Here is a 22,992-nt window from a genome sequence, read left to right on the forward strand (position 1 = left end):
CATTATCGTTTGTTTGTTATCTTCTTTTCTCACTCCCACGTTAAGTATAACTCTGAAAGCTGTAGGCCTTATTAGTCAAAAAAAAATGGAGGACTGAATAAAAGAAATGACTCAACCAAAAATTCTAATACTGTTATAAATATATTTACAGTACAGTGAATTTCTATATATATACTAATTTAGGTGTACGCACCTCGCGCGTATAACTCACTTTATTGAGTTTAAACGTTATACTAAATAGGATTTTTGTTTGAATAATAAAGATGAATACAATAATTAAATTCAACATCTTTTGAAAAATTTATTTAATTAAGCCTAACATTTTTACCAAAAAAATTTCTCAAAGTCAATCGACATTCATCTACCACATGTAAACTGCAACAAAATAATACGATGATAGAGACATCAAAACAATATAATTAAATCTAACCTTTACACAAAAATCTCCTCAAAGTCGTCCGACACTTATCTACCACCTGTAAACTATAACAAAATTATACGACAATAGAGATATCAAAATAATACAACTAAACTTTATCTTTATACAAAAAAATTCTCAAAAAAAATATATAAAAACAATACAATTAAACCTAACATTTATCTAAAAAAAATTCTCAAAGTTGACCGACATTCATCTACCACCTATAAATTCATCTGCGACCTGTAAACTACAACAAAATAATATAATATTGATCACAAAGCTTCAATTTTGATGAAAATAATTCTTCTTTGAACGAATCTTTTGACACTAATGAATGACTTGAATGAAAACAAAGAAGATATATCTATTCACACACGTTGAATTCTATCATGTTGACAAAAATAGTGAAGAAGTTGAGGGTTAGAAAATTAAACTTCCATCAATCTAGACATGCAACCGATAGATGAGCATCAATCATATTTTCACAATAAGTAAGCCAATTTCTTCTCTAGTTTAACGTGCATTTAAATATTTATAAAAGTATTTCCTTAATAGAGTCCTATTTTAGGAATATTTTTTTATCCTATTTAGGAGTATGTTTTAGTTGATAAGTACAAACAAAAATATTAATTGATTCCCCTTCCATATATTTTAGGAATCTCATATATTTTAGGAGTCTAATATAATAAAAGTAATTAAATAATAAATTAAAGAAAATAGTGGAAAATCTTTTAAAGAATGACAAAAAGTTCAAATCATTTTTTTAAGGGTTTTCTAACTTTTAATATATTATATATTATAGATTCAGGAGATTGATAATTTGTAATTTTTGATGCATTTAAAGTTAAATATATGGTAAATTTTAAATATTCTAATATTTCTAATGTAAAATATTTAGTTGAACAGTTGTTAGTTTCTTCATAAGTTATGCTACAAAATTATAAAATTTCCGTAAATACAAATAGAGTTTAAAGTCGACAAATATTCATATCAAAAGAAACTCCTTAATTATTAATTTTAAAAAATTTCTTACCCTTTTTTGCTTAACATATATTTTACGACCTTTTAATTGTAAATATTATAAATATAATGATATAGTAATTTAAGAAAAAAGAGGTAAAAATATAATTTTGTCTAAAATAAATTATTTTAATGAAGATAAAAAAAAGTTAATTGTTTTGGATTTTTGAAAAAAATACTCGATTTTTTTACCCAAAATAAAGGTCTCCTACTAAGATTTGGACTCTTTCCGCTATTTTGTCCATTTATAACATCAGTATTAATCACTATTTTTATTGTTTCCTTAATATTAGGAATTTGGAGTTCTAATAAATAAAGGTTTTATCATAAATATATTTAATTAATTTATAATTTTTAAATATTAGGAAAAAAATAGTGAAAAGATGATTTTGTCTAAAGTGGAGTATTTTAATGAAGGGTAAAAAATTCAATTCACTTTTCTAAGAGTTTTCACACTTTTAATATATTATAGATTATAAATATAGATTACAGATTATAGATTATAGATATATATATCAAAAAGATTTAATAAGATCTAAAAATATCTAGTTGATATTTATCAGAATTTGAAGTATCTGTCTTTTAGTTAGAAACTAAGAGTAAATTTCTCTTATAAATCCATCTTCATTGTAAATCACCACTCAAGAATCGTTTAAGAGAAATAAGAATTACTATCTATCTCTTTTATATTTTATAACACGTTATTAGCACGAGACTTTCTTCTCTGTTTTATATGACTCATCTTCTTTGTTTTATATGACTCTTCTTCGTTTTATATTTTATAACACGTTTCTTCTCCGTTTTATATGACTCTTCTTCTTTGTTTTATATTTTATAACACGTTATCAGCAAGTCTTTGACTCTTCTTTGTTTTATATTTTATAACACTTTATCAACACGAGATGACTCTATGAAATTATAAATTTAAAGGTAATTTTAAGGTTAGTAATTCTTATGTTATATGTCTTTTGCTACTAATAATATAATTATTGTTAAATTTGAGGAAAAATAATTGGTTTGAAATCATTTATGTTTTAAATTTATTCCTCAAACAATATTAACAATATTATCAAAAAGGATGATAATATGCTGGATTTAAATCTCATCGATGTATGCCTAAAACGCCTTTATATGGGTAAGACGTTGAGTTTGAATCTCGATGCATCATATTAATGATATTAAGACAAAATAATGTATTTTTAACGAAAAGTCATAACGTGAATATAGTAGCAGTATATAATAAGTTTAAAATATAACAATTTAATTCATTCTTGAAATGTATATGATAACAATGTATAATATATCTAAACGAAGATAAGGTGAATGAATGCATGAATATACGCGTGCGTGAAAGGAAAATATGATAAATCTTCTCCCAATTTACGTCTTTTGAAGTTTTAGATGACCAAACGAATCTTTGAGTATCAAAATGGAGTACTACATTACAAAAGTCAACAAAGACAAAATGAGATGGGAAAGACGTAAACAATTGCTCTTTACTTTCTCACTCCCAAGTAAGTATAACTCTGTGAGGGAAAATTTTATTATGTATCTCATACGCCATGACGTAGTTGTATGAGACACTTCCTATTTTGACAAAGTTTTCCTTGGCCCCTTTGCATTTTCTTTTTCATTTCCACTGTAAACTTTTTTTTTCACCATTTCATTTTGTGCTCTTCTTTTTTTGGGATTTACTTTTTCTTTCTTTCTTTCTATCTTTTTTCGTTCAATTTTATTGCGTGCTCGTGATATCAAGGAAAACGAAAGCTTTTCCCTTTGGTTCTTATTTTGTAGATAATTTATTAGCAAATTAAATTTATATAATAATCATTGTATTTTATGCATTTGTCTCACTTTTTTAAAGTCTATTTCAAAAAAAAATTATTTTATTAATTTTTCACGTCATATATTTAAAATCGCACGAGTTAAAAAGATATTTTGATATATTTTATATATTTAAAATTTAAGATCGAAAACTTTAAAAATCTTTGTGCCAAAACAAAAATCAGACAAACATATTAAATATAAAGAATACTACCTCTATTTGTTAAATATACAAACGATCATCAACTTATAATAATTGACCGTCAAAGTCACTCGACTTTATTTAGTTAGCTTTCATTGCTATTTTAGCTCGAACTACAATTTTTAGTTTTTAATGATGTGACAATTCTAATTTTTAGAGAAAAAATTTTAAAATTAAAATAAATATTTAACTTTATTTAGGACCGAACCTATTTAAAATTCAATCCAATTCTTAGCATAACCCGCTTAAAATATTTTTTCTATATAAAAGATGCATTTAATAAAAAAAAATATGATGGTTCTCCATATTTGATATTTTTGAAATTGCAAATAGAGTTGGAGTTATGTTTGAGAATAGTATTTGGAAAATAGGATATTTTTGAAGTAAAAGAATATATAAAAAGTGAAAATAAACTTTAAAAAATTGTTTTTTTATAAAATTTAAGTTATTTTATAAAAATAAAAAAATATTTCTATAAAGTAAATTAAAATATAAAAATGAACCCCAAAATAGTGAAAACACCTCTTGAGGTATTTTTCAAAAATTCAAATATTATGAAAATATATTTTGTAATATTTATGGCTAAACAAATATTTTAAAATAAAGTAAAATTATATTTTAAAGTATTATAAATAATATTTATGGTCTAACGTATATTTAGTATCAGGAGCACGGGAAAAGAATTGAAAGGAAAAAAAAAAATAGAAAAGGTAACACCAATAAAGAAGAGCAAAAAATGATTTTTCAAAACAAAAAAAAGTTAATAACAGTGAAAATGAAAGAAAATTCTAAGAGGAATGAGAAAACTTGGCCTGACAAATGGGGCCCAAAAAGTCCATTTGTCAAAATTACACATGCCTCATACGACATGGCGTATGAAATGCATGATAAAATTTTTCCTCTGTGAGTTGTAGGCCTTGTTATTCCAAAATAAAATGGAAGACAGAATAAAATGAATGACTCAACCAAAAATTCTTATACGTTTTATTTATCAACTTGCGGATAATGCATCTAAACAATAATTACATGTGACTATTGATGAAAATGGGGTTGCAATAATATACTCCCACCGTTTCAAATTATCCATCTTAAATTGAGATGACATATTAATTAAAAAAAATAATTAATAACATGCTTAGTTTACCATAGTACTCCTATTAAATGATGTTCATCTATTAATTTGAAGAAAAAATAATTAATGCAAAAGATAAAATATAGAAAAAAAATTATCTCTTATTAATAAAAAAGATAAGTAAAATGAGAAATCAAATTAAAAAATATGGGACAAATAATTTGAGATGGAGGAAGTACTAAAATATATAAATTATGTATTCATTAATAATGTTAGTGTATATAAATTAAATTATTTACTTTCATGAACAAAATTAAAGGACAGTTTGGTGTACTAAAACTGCAGCCATGCATAGGGTTCGAAAAAGGCCCGACCACAACTCCACAGGGGCCTATTGTGCGCAGCCTTATCTTGAATTTCTGTAAGAGATTGTTTCCAAATCTTGTACCCGTGAACTGCTCATCACATGACAGAAGTTTTAGGAACAAAATAATGAAATGAATAAGAAGAAAGAAAGAATAAAATGGCCCAATTAATTCTCCTTCCGTCTCATTTTATGTGTCATCATTTTTTTTTTGTCCGTTTAAAAAAGAATGTCACCTTTTTTTATTTAGTAATTATTTTAAAACACAATTTCACTTTTACCCTTATTGATCTCACTTAATTAAAAATAATATTAGTATATTAATAAAGGATAATTTGGTAAACATTATTAAATTTTTTTTATTTCTTAAATTTCATGTCGATCAAACTATTGCACATAAAATGGAACGGAGGGAGTAGGAAGAAAGAGGAAGTACAATCACAAGACTCTACCTAAGCTGGTTTTGGACTACATTAGCATCACTCGGTATGACATCAATCTAACTAGCCAATTTTTATTTACTTTTACTTTTTTACTATATATATATATATTTTTAAAATTTACCTCAAGTTTAATCATATTTCAATTTTCTTTTTTGGAAAAGTACATTCAAATATTATTGCTCCAATTTCGTATACATTTACCAAAATATCTTTAAAGTGTCAAAGCAGACAATAGATCAACATGTCAGTTTCGTTGTTATTTATAAGTATTGAGATGATAAAAGATTATTTCTAAATAGTGAGATGATAAAAAAAATTATCTTTTGATATCATATAAATATTTACATCGAAGGATTACATTAATTTTCTATGATTAACTAATCATGATAAATGGCAAATAGATTCATGTATATTATGTATTTAATAAATTAATATAAACATTAAACATGAGTAAATATTTTTTCGACCTAACGTAAAAAGATTGGTAATTTGACATCTAATATGCCAGAATCATATACTAGTAGTATAGTCCCTCTAATTCAAAATAAATGATTTTTTTTATTAATGTACACCTATTAAGAAAAAGAAATTAAAACATAAATTATACTCAATAATAATTTATTTTTAAAATTTCAATCACATTAAAATAAAGTTAATTAAGTTTCTTGAAACTTACTTGAAAAAAATATCTAATCTTTTTGTATTTTTTTTAAAGACTGAATAATTTAGTTATTTTGAATATTTAAAATAACTTAACAATTTATTTATTTCGAATGAGAGGGAGTAAAGTTTTTAGGAAATTGCTTCTAACATTGGAATAAATTTGCTGAACTTTCAACTTTTGTGGAGTACAATAATTAGTTAGTTAAATATATTTTTCAAAAGGAAAAGGAAGAGAAATAATCTTGTAAGTTTGTAGTAGCATATTGTAGAATCTGCCACTAAACAGTCACCATCAAACAATTCAAGTGGTAGATTCTCCATTCCTATGGAAAATTTCTAGTACTTGTTACTTCATTTATTTTTCTCATTAATATTGGAGGACTTCATCTTCCATAAAAAAGTACTTCTGTTTTGGTGAGTGTCCAATCCCTCCTACATTTTTAATTAATTTTTTTTGCTTCATTATCTTGTTAAATGTCCAAGAATTTTGTAAATTATTGTATTTGAATGTTAGGTTTCATTAGTTGGAAGTAACCCCACATGTATGTGTTGCAATATTGTCAGACCCCACATTATGCCTTATTTAAAATGCTCCTCACTTCACTTTGTCTGTTCTGGATTAGATATGAATAGCTGGTGTTGAGTTTACTGTACTTGCACTTTTTGAACACTTCTGCTTACTGTTGTTATTTATGTGAACTCTTTTTAGCCACGCATATGGCCAAAGTTTGTGGCTTTAAGCTTGTTAATGTGGTTAAAAGGAGTCTTGCAATTTCAAGATTCTTTCTTTTTGCATATTAGGAGTCCATTTCTGGTTTCTTTCACTTTCAATTTCAAGACTAGCTATTCCTTTTGTCTTTTACTGTGATGGTAGTTGTGGAAAATTCTTGTTAAAAGTATGAGATATTTAGCTACTACTACTAGCTCTCTAGTGTTGTTGTTTTCATAAGCTTACAGTATTTCCTTAAAAGTTTGAAGTTTGCATACCATGGCTTCTTTTGTGCAAACTTTCTGGGCAGCCCCTCGTTTTGCTCTTACCCCGGAGTATAAGCCTCGGTGTATAGCGAGGATTGCGCGCTTACCTAGCAGGGACTCCACATTTTTGCCTTCGGATTCTGTTATAGTTAATAGTGTGTCCTCTATTGAGGAGAGGGAGAAAAGTAGCCCAATAGCTGATGTGCAAAATGGTCATCTGGTTTCAACTATTAAGGAGGAGAGCAAGAAGGACGTTCAAAAGAAGTTGGAACCCCTTTGGGATGATGGATATGGAACTCAAACTGTTAAGGATTATCTTGAAATAGCATCGGAGATTATTAAGCCCGATGGAGGTCCTCCGCGGTGGTTTACTCCCATATCAGCTGGCCCTCCTCTGGAAGACTCTCCTCTCCTTCTTTTTCTGCCTGGTAATCTTCAAAGTCAGAAGAAAAATAACACTAGAATATTAGTTTAGTGGTACAGATAGGGGAATTAATATCAGTATGGTTGTCCTAAAATTTGAGGAAAGCCTTTGAATCTATCCAATGTAGCCGTATGTTTTGCATGCTGTTCCAATGATACAGTTCTTATTGTTAAATTTGTGGGGGGTTTTTCTTAGCAATTCCGGCTAACTAACAGGTAATCTATTCCAATGTATAGGAATGGATGGCACTGGCATGGGTCTTGTTTTGCATGAGAAGGCTCTTGGGAAGTAAGTTCGACACAATTTTTGTAATATGTAATGTACTTTTCTGGTTCTGGCATAATTCCTAACGCTCCTGAGACAGCAATCAGCCAGCTTCATGATTCCACTAGTATGAGATACCATAGCTTAAACTGGCCTCTTAAAATCGTGCGCAAGCAATAATTATGAGACTAGTGCAAATACCTTTCTCTGTCATTTTAGCTAAGATCAAGTGTAGTACAAGATCAATCTTAATTGCTTTAGGCCTAGCTTATTTGTTCCCCACTTGCCTTTTGCACCTTTAATGTTGCAAAAGACATTTCTTTTTCTTGTGTTAAAGCAGATAGGAATGATTATTAATTTAAATGTAGTGGTCTGTATCTTACACTGCAATCTTCACATTTTAAAAGAATATCAGTTGAGTTTTATATCGTGTCTGTGGCTTGTTCTTCAATGCCTTTCCGTAGCTTTGAGGTAGTGAGCTCCAAATGATTAAATAATTTCTGAGTTTGATATACGAGTGCTATGGCTTTTTAGTTGAAAAACTATTGCTGATGCCTGTGCTTCGTAAAAAGGTAGTGTCTTTTGTAATGGCATCATAGACTTTTGTTTATTTTCTTTATAAATTTCTCATTATGACAGTTGATGACTATGTACTGTTGCCAGTCAAATCTTACTGTTGATGACTATTTATTATATTAATTCAAATCGCCTTTACGATGCTACCTATAGCGTAAGAAAGTACAAAGTGGGAACACTTTGATAGTTTATGTTTAGGACTTATGTGTGTATTCTTATCCAATCATAGAATGTAGTTATATCTTCTTCTTGTGGTTTTTATCAAAGGTAGGGAACGATGGAAGTAAAAGATTAATATAGGTGACATCTACTACTAGGGAATGGAATTTAGTCTTGTTAGAGAATTTTCTAATATTGTTATTACTATTATTTATATATATTTAACTTACTATTCATTTTTAGTTTATTTTGTATGATGATGACATGGTTTGAGCTTAAATGGAGAAGTGAGAATTGTATAGCCGACCACAAACTTGTTTGGGCTTGAGGCGTAGTAGTTGTTGCTTGTTGTGCTACCCTGACTATAAATACTTGTGGTAGAAAAATTTGTTAACATTTTATACACTATGATGCTTAATTTCATATAATAGGGCTCGTTACGCTGTGGTTATACAGTTTAGTGGCCTTTCCGTAAACACTTCAGTTCAAATTCTTGACTGAAGAATTGTTTGTTACAGAGTTTTTCAGGTTTGGTGCTTGCATATTCCCGTGTATGATCGAACGCCATTTGTTGGTATAATATTTCTTCCCCTTATTTAGTGCTTTGTTCATATATGGGTTGGTCCAATGGAGAAGCCATCTATTGTGAGTTTATATTTACATTTGCAATAAGTATTAATTTAGATACTTTACCATACAATTACAGAGCAAAAGAGGTTACTGTAAAAAGATCCATAGGTGTTTGATATTTGCAAGCTTGATAAAATGACATACTAGGTGATTTCTTCCCATCTGTTCTGTTCTGACCTTGTTCGACAAAGTTACCTGGTACCTATTGCTGGTGGGAGGTGGCAGGTATCCCGTGCAATTAGTCGAGGTGCGTGAAAGCTGGCCTGTACACCATAATTATTTTTTTTTAAAAAAGCAATGAATTAGGGTGACTACTTGAAGAAGACACATTGTGGTTGATGGAAGGAAATCAATATAGAGGGTAGTATTTGACATTCTGCATGTCTCTCCGATTATCTCACATATCTCTCTCTTTTAACTGATCAAACTAAAAAGCAAACTATTTGACCACATGCTGAGTAATAAAGATTGCGGAGAGAAGAAATTGGAGTTTACAGTTTCTTGTTTTCTTTTTTCAATCTGTTGTCTTTTGGGACTTCTTAGTGTGGGTGGTGGGTGGTATTGGAAGGACTTGGAACATGTTGGAAGGTTCCTTATAGTTGTCTTCATATGGTTAACTGCCAGCCAAAGTTTTAAAAATATGAAGAAATGGCAAAGGTTTACTTTTTACTGTTTTGGAGAGTGGGGTCAAGGATAGTAGAATGATGTTAATTTGTGGGTTCAGGGACTTGGGAGTTTGGCTTTCAGATGTGATGTCTATTTACTCTGACATATATTGATTTTATCTGAAAGCGTTTTGGTTATGGAGCATCTGTATGTGAGATTTATCACAGTTGGAAAAGAACAAAGTTTATGATTATAGTCTATTTTCGTAACTTCATAGAATTGGTGAAATTTGTCGAGAGAACTGTGAGGATGAAGCATGCTTCATCTCCAAACAAGCCAATTTATTTAGTTGGAGATTCATTTGGAGGGTGCTTGGCTCTTGCTGTTGCTGCGCATAACCCTAAGATTGACCTTGTTCTGATATTAGCTAATCCAGGTAAGCGATCAGAAAGAGAGCCTTTTATTATTGTAGCTCTTTCTGGCGTACCACTGTATTAATGATCCATTATCTAATTTTTAGTTTCTATATTTTGTAGCAACTTCATTTGGCAGCACACAACTCCAATCTCTGCTTCCTCTTCTAGAGTCTTTGCCTGATGAATTTCATGTTACGGTCCCTTATCTTCTGAGCTTTATTATGGGTATAACATCTCTTCCTGAAATATAACCTTCTCTAACTACCAAGTTTAATCTTGGTGCATTTGTTGAGCTGTTTCTTTGATTTCTGACCTTGTAACTATAGCCCTCACATGTTACTTGATGGTTGTCATTTCCTCTTTAGCTGGATAACATTTCAAGCGTTCAAAGTTTAGAGATTTTTTTCTATTAGAATCTTGTACCAGACATAAATATCTTGATTACTCCTCAAAGTAGTTTGGTAACTTTAGGAGAAATGATGAATTTGTAGCCATAAATTATCCAAAACTGAATTGCTTATTGAGTCTTAGTTCTTGTTGATTTTCTCCTGTTCGAAATTGTGTCGAAGAGGATATGTCTTATGCAAATTCTTCATATTGTCAACAAAATAATGTGTCACTTCTGCATCAGGTGATCCAATGAAGATGGCGATGGTTAACATTGATTCAATGCTTCCTCCTGGACAAATTAGTCAACGTCTCTCTAGCAACCTCATTGATTTGCTGGTGCACCTCTCTGTAAGTTCTGCTTCCATATGGGAGTTTTTTCCCAATGACAATTAAATTATTTACCTCATCAAAGAAAATATTCTTCTTGCATTACTTTGACTCTTCCTGGATATAGGCATCTCTATTTGATTACTTTGTGCCTCATTTTTTCATATGCCTGATTCTTCAAAGTGCATTGCTTCACTCGCGAAGCAATAACCACTCGCTTTGCAGCACCCCATCACTTTTATCAATGCAGTGATGGCTTTTAACAATGCTGTTTAAAGATATATTGGAGAGTTGACGATAACCACAAAATTCTTCTCAAACATGGCTTTTAACAATATTGTATGGAAATTACCCTTCACTTAATCAACCAAAACTGCTAAGGGGGTTGACAATGCAGTGATGGCTTTTAACAATATTGTTTAAATATAAATGATTTCAAATTTTGTGTCTCTTTGTTCCCATAGGGAATTGCATAGGGATTCATGTTACTGTAATTGTATTCCTCTCCATTTCTTCAGGGTTTAGCTGATATTATACCGAAGGAAACTCTTCTCTGGAAGTTGAAGCTTCTTAGATCTGCTTCATCTTATTCAAATTCCCGCCTCCATGCTGTTAATGCTGAAGTACTTGTGCTTGCTAGGTCTGATCTCTGTCCTCTTTAGCTATGTTGCTTGAACTCTTCAAAAATGTCATCGAGTGCATGTTGGATCCTTCAAAAGTAGTGCATTTTTGGAGGATCAGACACGGGTGCGGCAACATTTTTAGAGGGTCCGAGCAACTTAGCTCTTTAGATTATTGTGAGTGAATTTTTAGCGCAAGATATAGGTTAAAGATTTTTGCTTAACTCTGAATATCTGTACACTAGGCCGTGTAATTATGCCTCAGAGGTCTTTCTAGACCAATAAACTGAAGAATTAACTTATAATTCTTCACCTTTTCTTCTTTGGTTTTCTGTTACTTTAATCATTTTCTGGGGATCATCTCATACAGTACGAAGCATATGAAGTAGTATTTGAACCAAAACAATTACTTCAAACATCTTGCACTACACTACAGTGAACGTGAAATTCATGAGTACTGTCTATTATGGAGTAATTTTATCGATTGTTTTATGAAAATTCAGTAATCACTTTCATTTGTTTGTATCTGGGACAATAACTCATGCAAAACTAAAGGTGAAATATGCCCTCTAATTAGGCATTCATCAGTAATTTGTTAAGCTTTAGAGGTCATAAACTCACAATAGTTAATAAGCATCAATTCTTTCCATCATAATTTCAATTTAGGTTCCTTGGTGTGTTTAACCTGTCTTAACTGATGTTTTGAAAGAAAAAAAAAGATTTCATGAAACCTGTTGGAGTTGTAAGGTTAACTTCAACTCTTTGAAGTGAAAACAAAGAAAGAAAGAAGAGAACAAATAATTTACTGCACAAAGGTTGATTTTTCATTAATCTGAAGTGATGCTTAAATACTAAAATAATGCAATAACTAAAGCCTATAATTAAGCCACTACTTTGTACATGATTTCATGATCAACAATTTCCAAAACAACTACACAACTAACATCTAAAAATCAGCCACTAAACTAAGTTGAGAACATGGCTAAAAAAGCTGGATAATGTCCAACAATTGCTCTTACTTTTACTGCAGTAACTGAGGCAATAATCAACACTCCTCCTTGCTTCAGTTGCTGCAAATTCTATGTCTTTCTCTGAGAAATTCAAATCTGCTCTTTGGCAAGGCTTTGGTAAACATATCTGCCAGTTGAAGATCCGTCTTGTAGTATTTTTTTTTCCCATCCGGTGTCCGGTACCTACGTTGGAGTCCGACTAATCCGGATTCGCGCCTCGTAGGGTCCCATTCGGGGGGAAGCGCTCCCTTTGAGTGATAGAGTTCGGTGAGGACCAGTCAGATCTGTGTGGATTAATTTTAGCTTTTCAGTGGCTCTCCAGGTTGCTTTCTTGAAAGAAAGTCTTGCTTGCTATCTGATATTTCGATTTCAAGATTAGGCAGCCCTCGAACCAGATCTTTCTTTTGTGAGTTAATTATAGCAGGATGGTTGAAATGTCTGAGTCTTTTGTGCAGAACTTGTGCATTGATCTTAGTTGCGGAATAAGTTTTTTGCTCATGATCTAAAAGATCCAATATAAAGCTCCTTCCCTTCATCATTACCTTGAATAAGTTTCTGCCATCTTCATCCTTGATTTGACAGTAATTGAATTCAAAGAGAAGTTTGAAACCATTTTCAAGCATCTGGCCAACACTTAACAGACTATGACTAATATTAGGTACAAAAACACATCTTTGATTAGTTTTGTACTTGAGGAGCATTTCATTTCCACAGTACCTTTGCCTTCAGCAGAAATATAGTCTCCATTACCAACTTGTACTTTGGAAATTACTGAAGTATCCAACTCCTTAACGAGATCAAGATCAAATGTCATGTGGTTTGTGCAAACCACTGTCAATAAGCCACTTGTCACTCGAGCAGCTAGTTGCCAAGCATGTCGCTACAAAGAGTTGCTCTTCATCTTCCTGATTAGCTACCTAGCTAACTGTGCAACATAAGTTTGCTAAGTGTTGTTCTTGCAAAACTTCTGATGATGTCCCATCTGCTGACATTTCTCATACTGTTGGTCTGGCCTTCTCCAGCGTTTGAACGGTGGATGACCCTTCTTTCCACAATGCTTGTAAGGAGGAAAATCATGTTTCGCTCCCCTATTGATCCCAGGAGAATGAGAACCTGAGTTTTCCTTGTTGTTCCACTTCTTCTTTCCTTGGTCTCCCTGATATGGTTGAACTTTTGCAAGTAGTGCATCCTCAACAGATCCTTCAGACCTCATAAGTCTTCTCTGTTCTTGTGCCTGCAAAGCATTCAATAGTTCTGCCAAACTAATCTGTGACAAATCCTTAGAATTTTCTAGTGCGGAATTAGTTGTTTCAAACCATTCGGGGACTGTTACTAGAATTTTTTGAACCAATCTAGAATCAGGAAATGCAGAGCCAAGTAATCTTACATTGTTGGCAATGTTGAGTAATCTATTAGAATACTCTTTGATTGTCTCTGAATCCTTCATCTTCTGAAGTTCAAATTCTCGGATCAGGTTAAGAGTACGCATAACTTTGATCCGTTCATCTCCTTCATATTCTTTCTTTAGGAAATTCCTGACCTCAAAAGCTGATTTCAATGTCATAATCCTGACAAAGATTTCAGATGAGACCGCAGCGAATAACGTTGCTCTAGCCTTTGATTTTCTTGTTTTCTTTTCCTCGTGATTCCTCATCTGCGCCATGGTTGGATTTTCCGGCTAGGGAGGAACTTCGTAGTCTTCCTCAATAGCTTCCCACAAATCGTTTGCCTCCATATATGCCTCCATTCTTGCTGCCCAGACATGATAGCCTTCACCTTTGAAGACAGGTGGTGCTAGTGCAGTGAAAGGAGTCTCTGAATCCATAGGAGAAAAAAAAAAGAAGAGAAAGATATGTTTCCCTCAAATGCAGGTCCCTCAAGAAGAAAGCTCTTGATACCAATTTGTTGGAGTTGTAAAGTTAACTTCAACTCTTTGAAGTGAAAACAAAGAAAGAAAGAAGAGAACAAATAATTTACTGCACAAAGGTTGATTTTTCATTAATCTGAAGTGGTGCTTAAATACTAAAAAAATGCAATAACTAAAGCATATAATTAAGCCATTACTTTGTACATGATTTCATGATCGGCAATATCCAAAACAACTACGCCACTAACATCTAAAAATCAGCCACTAAACTAAGTTGAGAACATGGCTAAAAAAGCTGGATAATGTCCAACAATTGTTCCTACTTTTACTGCTGTAACTGAGGCAATAATCACCAAAACCTATATATATGTATATATATCCCTATGAGCATAAATCTGCCTTGTGAAGGAAAGTTGAAAATGTTCCTAAAATCTTCTGTAGGATATTCTCTGTGTATTCCATTGTGCACGAGCTTGAATTTTTTCTGCTATTTGATAAACATTTTTAAAGAAGTGATGGAATTGAATTGCAATGTGCAGTGGGAAGGATAACATGCTTCCAAGTGGAAATGAATCTCAGAGGCTTAAAAATTCATTAAGAAACTGCAAAGTACGATATTTCAAAGACAATGGCCATACTATTTTATTGGTAGGTGAGGAGTTCTTCTTTTGGGATCTTATCATGCTTCTTGCATTTTTCAAAAATAACTATCTGCTTTCTTCAAGTATTTATTGTCCTTAGTATATATGTAGTAAATTTAATTGGATGGTTGCTGTAGAGAGCCTCAATAACTGATTATTGTTTTTAAACTTGAAATTTGATAACTTGATCTAATTTTCAACTGTTTCTTGTTACTCTGGTTGGCTTAATCCTATAAATAGATATTGAGACAACATTGGATTGTTATTTGCAACTTTTATTTTTTGATAACCGAGTTCTGAGGTCCAATGACACGGTTCGTAATGGGCCCACCCCTCTACCCTTCTCCATTTAAATTCTAGACTTTTGTTTGTGGCAGGATGTACGAACTAATGGCATGCAACCCACACATAATATTTTTGCGCTCTTACCACTAGATTAAAGCCACGGAGGCTTGAATTCTTACTTTAAATTAATGAGCTGAATAAGCTGTTTGCTAATTATTTAAACTTTATATGGACTATCCCACCTTCAAATGTATGACAGTGCTTGCTACTTGCACTTCTTAGTTTTCAATTTGAGAACTATTGCATAACGTAAAAGATTTCCATAAGCACAAGTCTGTCTGGACATTTTAGATTTATTTGCTATCAAGTGGTGTTCACTGGTCATTTGCTTCAGTTATCGCTCTTGTTGGCGGTTACACTGTTCTCTTCTTTATTGTTTGCAGCATGGCTTCTTTGCTACTGTATTTGGTCTGCATACTTGTTTTTTATATGCTTTACTTGAGCCGAAAGTCTATCAGAAACAATCTCTCTAACTTCACAAGGTGGGGGTAAGGCTACGTACAGATCACCGTTCTCAGACCCCACTTTTGGAATTACATCGGGTGTGTTGTTGTTGTTAGTATAATAGTATTTGAGCATGTTTAAAAGTCAACATGAAGTCCGCACTTAAAGAAACTTTAGAAAATTAAAATAGTTCTTTTACACAACAATTAATTATCACTTAGAGGGCCTTCTTCTGTTTCTTTCTTGGTATTCTTTTATTGTAGTTTAACTTATAATCTTGACATACTTCTTGAGTACGCTCTCTAAAATTTAAAGCTACAATAGTATCTGATATTCATGTCTGCTGAGGGTTCATGTCTGCTGAGGGTTAAGGTTAGTTGGCACCTATGCCTTCTCCATTTCAATTAATGTACATCCTCAATGCACGAGTGAGTGAACGGAAAATCCTTTTTTGCTAAATGTAGAGGAACCTCTATTTTCTCTCCTCTTCTCTGTTTTAGCTTTTTAAAGTTGTTTGAAAGCAATTGAAAATCTAATCAAAAGGCAGAACATTAGAGCATTTTTTGGATTCTTGGGTTTCGTGGTGAGTCTGGTGACTGATAGTTTTATTTCTGTACTCTATGACTTTACACTATGTGGATAGATTTTTGTTGTGGGAAACTTTGTAGCTGTTGGATTGATTGCCATTTTATCTTTGCAGGAAGATGGTGTTAATCTGCTATCCATCATCAAATATACCAACAAATATCGTCGTTCAAAAAGGCATGATTTTGTCATGGATTTTGTGCCTCCTAGTAGGTCGGAGTTCAAGAACACACTCAAGGACAATAGGTAATTTTAGCATAAGGTGAATCAGGCAAAGATTTGGTTGCAGTAGGCCATCAAGCATAAGCTTATTCTTTTACCTTTTCCTATTTTTCCCTTTAGTTCTTGTTTTCTCGTTCTTCTCTTTCTCTTTAGTTTCCTAGTTCTGTTTATTCCCTCTATGGTCCATGATGAAATACATGCCAAGCAAATGTAATTTACGCAAATGAAGGTCAACTTGAAATAGAGCTTAACATGAACCTAACTGTAATACTAATTGTGAATCCTACCTAGTTAGACCAAAAAAGTCAAGTTACCTTAATTTGGTCATCTTTAATAATAAAGATGTAGGCAGAAACGAGTACATTAGACAATCAGTGATGACTTCCTGTGTTGATTTGCATTTTGAACAATAAAATAGTCACCGCCAAGTTCCATAATGCATGGCGGACCTTGATGCCGATGGTTTGTACAAGTTCATTACCCTTCAAGGTTAAAAGGAGATAGGAAATCCCTGCTGCACTATAAGTAGGTCTGAAGGTGATCAGGGGAATGGGTCACATGCTAGGGAATACACTAATTTGTCATTCTTCTCTTTTGGACCTGTTTCTTAAAAGTAGGGTTTCATAGCAAAAAAAGCTCCATTTACGCATGAAAACAGCATGGGAAAAAACAAAGAAAACTGCATGGGAAAAACCAAACGGATAAAGTTTTGCATTTTAACCTATAAGGTGTATGACATCTATCCATGAAAAATTGCCACCATACTGAAGCCTATACAGTATCTACATCAATGATTACATATTTCCACATCTGAGGGTCTTAACAGAAATAGCCTCTCAACCCCAGAAAGGTAGGGGTAAGGTTTGTGTACGTCGTACGCTCTCCAGGTCCCACTTGTGGGTATGCATTGGTTATATTGTTGTTGATTACATGTTTCCACATATATAAAGCACAGATTTGCTTCCTTGATTAACTTTCCTCACTTGTGGGGCTCTTCAATCTCCATGTGTATGTGTTCCATGTGTGACACATATGCATGCAGCATGCCCAACTTGCTTCAATGCAGCAATAAATGTCTATTCACTTGAACTTATTTTAATTCCTTTCCACTATCTAACCTATGTTCAGTTCACTGTCACTTGATTCGTGCAGCAGTTCCTCATCAACACCTGCTGCAGCATCGATTAGACAAATGACTGACATAGTCGTTAGAAGGATTTGAATGATCTTTGGTAGTCCTTCCATTTGAATGTTCAGCAATTTTTACATCTTGTTCCTTTTTCCCTCTGATTTGACCTGCTATTTATCATTTTGTTCTTTTCTCCTCTTGTGACCAAGTTTGTTGTTTCTTCCTTGAAATTTTACTGCTTTAGACAATATACTATGGAAGTGTTAGGGCAAAGTATATGTGTGGTTTCTTTATGCAACAATTTTATCAAGAATTTTCTCTTAGAATGCACAATGTGGTACAATCTGAAATTTGTTAATGAGAGAAAGTAACGTGTTAAAGTTTGTTCAGATGTATGATCTCCATTTTGTTCACATACCATCTAGTTCGGTGGTATATTTTTTCTTAAGTCTTAGTAATAATTTTAGTTCAGAAGGAAAAAATGAACACGGGAAAGTGTTAAAAAAAATACAATTTCATGTTGCACACATGTTTACTACCTAATCTCCTTTAGAAAACTACCAGACAATATTTACAAATTTTGAACTGCATCTCTGCTAAGGTGTGAGGAGTCTGCACTCTTGATGAGAGTGCTTGATTGAATTCTGAACCTATGACATTCATCACTTTGGGGAGAAATCTATCATTATGTCGAAAGCTCATGCTCCTTTATTTGGTCAAAATCTAAGGAGGAAATTGAGCTTCAGGCAATTCGATGTCTAGGGAAGTCTTGGGTTATGAAGCTATAACGTATTGCATTAATCTTTTCCTTTAATACGTCAAGCAAATTCACATATTTTCAGCTCCCTTTTTAGTTTATAATGCATGCCTGTTTATATCTTGCACCTTGAGGCTAATATTATGCAAAAAATGATATTGCAGATTTTATCTCGATTGTACTAGTCCAGTTATGCTGTCCACAATGGAAAATGGGAAAATTGTAAGAGGTCTGGCAGGGATCCCATGTGAAGGCCCTGTATTGTTGGTCGGTTATCACATGCTTATGGGTTTAGAAATTGTCCCTCTTGTTCAAGAATATTTGAGGCTGAGGAAAATTTTACTTCGTGGAATAGCACATCCAACATTGTTTACTCAGCTGGTTGAGAGTCAAACTAATGAAACCTCATTCTTTGATACGCTGAGACTGTATGGGGCTACGCCTGTCTCTGCCAGCAACTTTTTTAAGTTGCTTGCAACAAAGTCACATGTTCTTCTGTATCCTGGTGGTGCCCGTGAGGCCTTACATCGTAAGGTGTGTCATAATCTTCTCCTTGGTTAATTCCATCTTCTATAATTCTCAAAATGGAAGCCTTGGCCCTTGTACTAGTCCTATTCATGCCTTCACCTACAAGTCTGCTAAAATTGTTATCCACTTTAGAATTATTGTCAATTCCAGTTACATCTTTTTGCTAGTATGCCAATTACTGGTACTTAATACTGAAATTCTCTGCTTATAGATACATTTTCTACTGTGATAGAGGAATTTAACTAATAGTGGAGTCATGGCAGCTAAAGTTCATTTTCGTTGTGAAATTTGATGGTGACATCTGGCATTGCAAAAACAAAAAATAATAATAATAAAAATTAAAAAATGCCTCCTTGCTGGAAAACTTAAAGATCCATTGGAATATCAAAAAGTTTATGTTTTCCCTCCACTGGAAAAAAAAGAGAATAAATCCCATTTTGGATGACCTTTGGTGATGAATGCCTTTCAATTCTTTTCTTAAGTACAATGGTTGCATTGATGCTGTTGAAAAATCTTTTGGTATATAAAAAATAGAGAGGCTATGCCAAAATATGATTGTCCTTAAAGGAACCAAGTCATTTTGAAGTTACTGGAAACTCATAGGTGCACAAAAAATTTATAAAGAGATCATTTCTCAAGAAATATAGTTTAAAGGTCTGGATTACTACTTATATCTGGAACCTACATGTTATGCTCACAATTTCGATATCCATACCAGCGATCTGAAAGAAATATCCACATTTAGGTCATAGCTCTCAGTTGTATAAAACTATATTCTGCCCCTTCAAAGACCATCTTATTCCTCTCTCCTGAGTCCTGACTGCCCACACGAAGGGAAGGGAGTCTACATCCCATGCTATGCAATTTGTTTTTCTCCTTCTGACGGTCTAGTTGAACATCACACTTTAACAGTTGCTGGCATTTCCCCTTCACATTGCTCTATAAAAGAAAAGTTAAGGGGACACCATATTGCCTAGTGCAGACCTCCTCCTTTTTTCAATCGGCTTTGTAAGATTTTATGACCGTCTTTTTATATCTCCTCCTACCTCTCCCAAGGAAGTGACTTAATAGCTGGTGAGTCAGCATCACAAATTCTTACAAATTATAAGTTTCCATATAATACGACCAACTATTTTTGCTAGAGAGAAGCCTAAGTAGCCCCAAGTTGATTTGCATATCAGAGTTAAATGGTTTTTAGATGCCTTAAAGAATCCATGTCCATCCCAAGTCTTGTAGACCCAATGGGTTTCTCTCCAATTTATTGCTTGAGGATGTTAATTGAATTATTTATTTTTTCTTTCTTTTTGTAAAGGAGTTACTATATTTTCTTTTCATACATGCTTTGAAACGCTTTACTTGAGCCGAGGATCCATCGGAAACCATCTTCTTACCTTCACAAGGTAGGGTTAAGCCGTTAAGGCCTGTGTGCACACCACCCTCCCTAGACCCCCACCTATGGGATTACACTAGATATGTTGTTGTTTTGTAAAGGAGTTGTTATCAAAGAGAAATAGAGTATTTACTATTGAAGGTGAAGCAGTTGTAGAGAAAGGCACCCTAATCTCAATGGAAGTGTGCGTGAGCATCCTCATTTAAAAGTTCAAATTGTTAGAGAGGAAACACTAAGAGTTTTTTTAATTATGCTCTAACACGTAGACATGTTGGTCATATTCTTTTTAGTGGAAAAATATGTGAAGTTTTTCTGATGAGGTATGTCAATGAAGCTCAAAATTTCCAAGACTTTTTGTTGGCTCTGGTACAAAAGTCTCCCTTGTTTATTTACTTTCCCTATGTTCATGGTTTTCTACTTGTCGCAGGGAGAAGAGTACAAGGTGATTTGGCCTGATCAACAAGAATTCATCAGAATGGGTGCGAAATTTGGTGCGACTATTGTACCGTTTGGGGTTGTAGGGGAAGATGATATAGCACAGGTTTGTTAATGCTGTCCTACATATATTTTCTTTTGCAACATTAGAAGAAACAATGGTGCTTTTTGGTTCCTTGACGTTACTTCCGTAAAAGCTTTGATCATATATCCGTTAGCTTGTCTCCTTTAATATTTGGGATTTGCCAAGAGTTTTTTGTCGCTCGGGTGTTTTGCATTGGGAGAAATTAATTTTGTAGGAGAATTTTACTTGTAGAAAATAAAAGGAGAAGAACAAGGAGGAGCTCTTCACTTATCCCTTTAGATCTGTATATAGTAACTGGTTCAACTAAGAATTATTATTCTAGGGAGATGCTTCTTCGTATTCTCACCATTTACCATCCAGAGGGGGGTTCTTGTACTTCTATCTTCCCTTTGTTCAAGCCAATGGAGTCTCTATCTCATGCATTGGAATAATCAGAAAACTAGCTATTTTTTACATTTTACATTTTGCTCCTGTTATTAGTTGTTGGTACGCTCATCTGAATTCTGATGAGATGAACATATTTGCACACTCTTTAAGCATCTTTTTTTTTTTTTGGAGAAAAGTAAAGACACTTTTAGCCGGAGGCGGATCCAACGCTTGAAGTTTATGGGTTCCCAAGGGGAACCGAACCCCCATCCAAAATGCCAACTAAGCTTAAATAGGTTCTATTACTGCCACTAGACCAAGAGACTGGTGTTACTACTGGGTTCCCAACAGATAATTCTTATATATTTACTACAGTATAAATACAGGATTTGCACAGAAGTTACTGGTTCCCGGGTACCCACACCGAGTACCCTAGACCCTCCCCTGTATTTAGCATTCTTATGTGAAACTTGTATCTGTTTGATACCTTTTACCCTTTATTCCATCTTCTCCTTTTTATGAGGACACAAAGATGACTGCTTGATCTAGCCAGTGATCCAGCATGTTTGCCTTTAACTCAATGTCTTTCTTAACTAGTTTCGGTAAGTTAAAAATCTTCATAATACATAATGCCCAAAGCGAATAAGAAATGAATAATAAAAAGATCTTTCTAGGAAGGTGGACATTCTAATTCCAAGAGGTTAATCCAATGGTTTGACTTTGAACCCAGCTTTGATCTAAGTTCCTAACATCAACTTCCCCTAGCCCTTCCGTGCCAAGCTTAGCATTCCCCTAAGAAAGTTGTAGTTCTCTTCAGATAGTCCAAAAACAGAAATATGTTCGATATACAGAAGTGTTGCTTTATGCATGCCTTATAAGCTACATTGCTCTTCATTTTTAAATTTATGAGGCTGGCTTCATAGTGAAAATAGAACAGAAGAGAGGGGAGGCGGAGAGGTATTTCATACGTGGACTTGGAACTAGTTTTGTGGCTATATCTCAACATATTATTGCCTGATCTTACATGTTTTGATTGCAGTTAGTTCTCGACTATGAAGACCTAAAAAGTATTCCTATATTGGGTGATCGGATAAGGCATGATAATGAACTGGCAACCAGGAACGGTTTAACAGTCAGGTTATCTCCTAATAATTTGATTTTCTCATTTCCTAATATTTGCACCAAGCGTACTCGGTTCTTTCATTCATCGTTTAATTGTTCCATAAATGTTTCTATAGGACGGAAATGAACGGAGAGGTTGCCAACCAAGCGTTGTATATCCCGGGCCTTTTACCTAAGATACCTGGTCGTTTTTACTTTTTGTTTGGAAAGCCTTTTCATACAAAGGGAAGGCAGGACCTGGTGAAAGACAGAGAGAAAGCAAGAGAATTGTACTTGCAGGTAAAATCTGAAGTTCAAAATAACATGAATTATCTGCTTAAGAAAAGAGAGGAAGATCCTTACAGAAGCGTCATCGATCGAACTGCATATAGAGCATTTTCTGCAACTTTTGACGATATCCCAACATTTGATTATTAGGTTTACTAGTTAGAAGTTCAATTTCTTTATTTTTGGTAAATGATGTATATGTATTCATGGTTCAATTCTATGTTGTAATATTTTTTTTAACCACAATATGAGCAAGCTTTCCACCAAGAACTAAGGTAAAATATCAGATCTTCGTCATAAACTTGCATCTGTATGAGAGAATACTTGATCAAGCAGAACCAATTTTTTGTATATGTAGTACTGCCTCTTGTGAAAATATAGAAGTACATGCCTAATGTCATAT

General features: G+C 33.2%; 1 protein-coding gene across 1 annotated transcript; it reads left to right on the plus strand.

Annotated features, from left to right (window-relative positions):
• The first annotated feature begins 6,145 nt into the window (after positions 1 to 6,145).
• On the plus strand, positions 6,146 to 22,942 carry LOC107839492 (phytyl ester synthase 1, chloroplastic). Its single transcript, XM_016682998.2, has 13 exons — positions 6,146 to 7,412; positions 7,645 to 7,696; positions 8,926 to 8,981; positions 9,921 to 10,079; positions 10,180 to 10,284; positions 10,691 to 10,797; positions 11,295 to 11,416; positions 14,813 to 14,921; positions 16,404 to 16,534; positions 18,561 to 18,930; positions 20,742 to 20,855; positions 22,240 to 22,337; positions 22,439 to 22,942. The coding sequence occupies exons 1-13, from the start codon at positions 6,998 to 7,000 to the stop codon at positions 22,737 to 22,739; spliced, it is 2,139 nt and encodes a 712-aa protein (XP_016538484.1). The 5' UTR covers positions 6,146 to 6,997; the 3' UTR covers positions 22,740 to 22,942.
• Positions 22,943 to 22,992: the final 50 nt, after the last annotated feature.

This window comes from Capsicum annuum, chromosome 8, assembly GCF_002878395.1.
Source record: "Capsicum annuum cultivar UCD-10X-F1 chromosome 8, UCD10Xv1.1, whole genome shotgun sequence".
Lineage (NCBI taxonomy): Eukaryota > Viridiplantae > Streptophyta > Magnoliopsida > Solanales > Solanaceae > Capsicum > Capsicum annuum.

Coding starts and splice junctions, on each gene's coding strand:
- LOC107839492 (XM_016682998.2), top strand. CDS start 6,998: ATGGCTTCTTTTGTGCAAACTTTCTGGGCAGCCCCTCGTTTTGCTCTT. Junction 10,798..11,294: donor ATTTGCTGGTGCACCTCTCT/GTAAGTTCTGCT, acceptor CCATTTCTTCAG/GGTTTAGCTGATATTATACC. Junction 16,535..18,560: donor AACACACTCAAGGACAATAG/GTAATTTTAGCA, acceptor ATGATATTGCAG/ATTTTATCTCGATTGTACTA.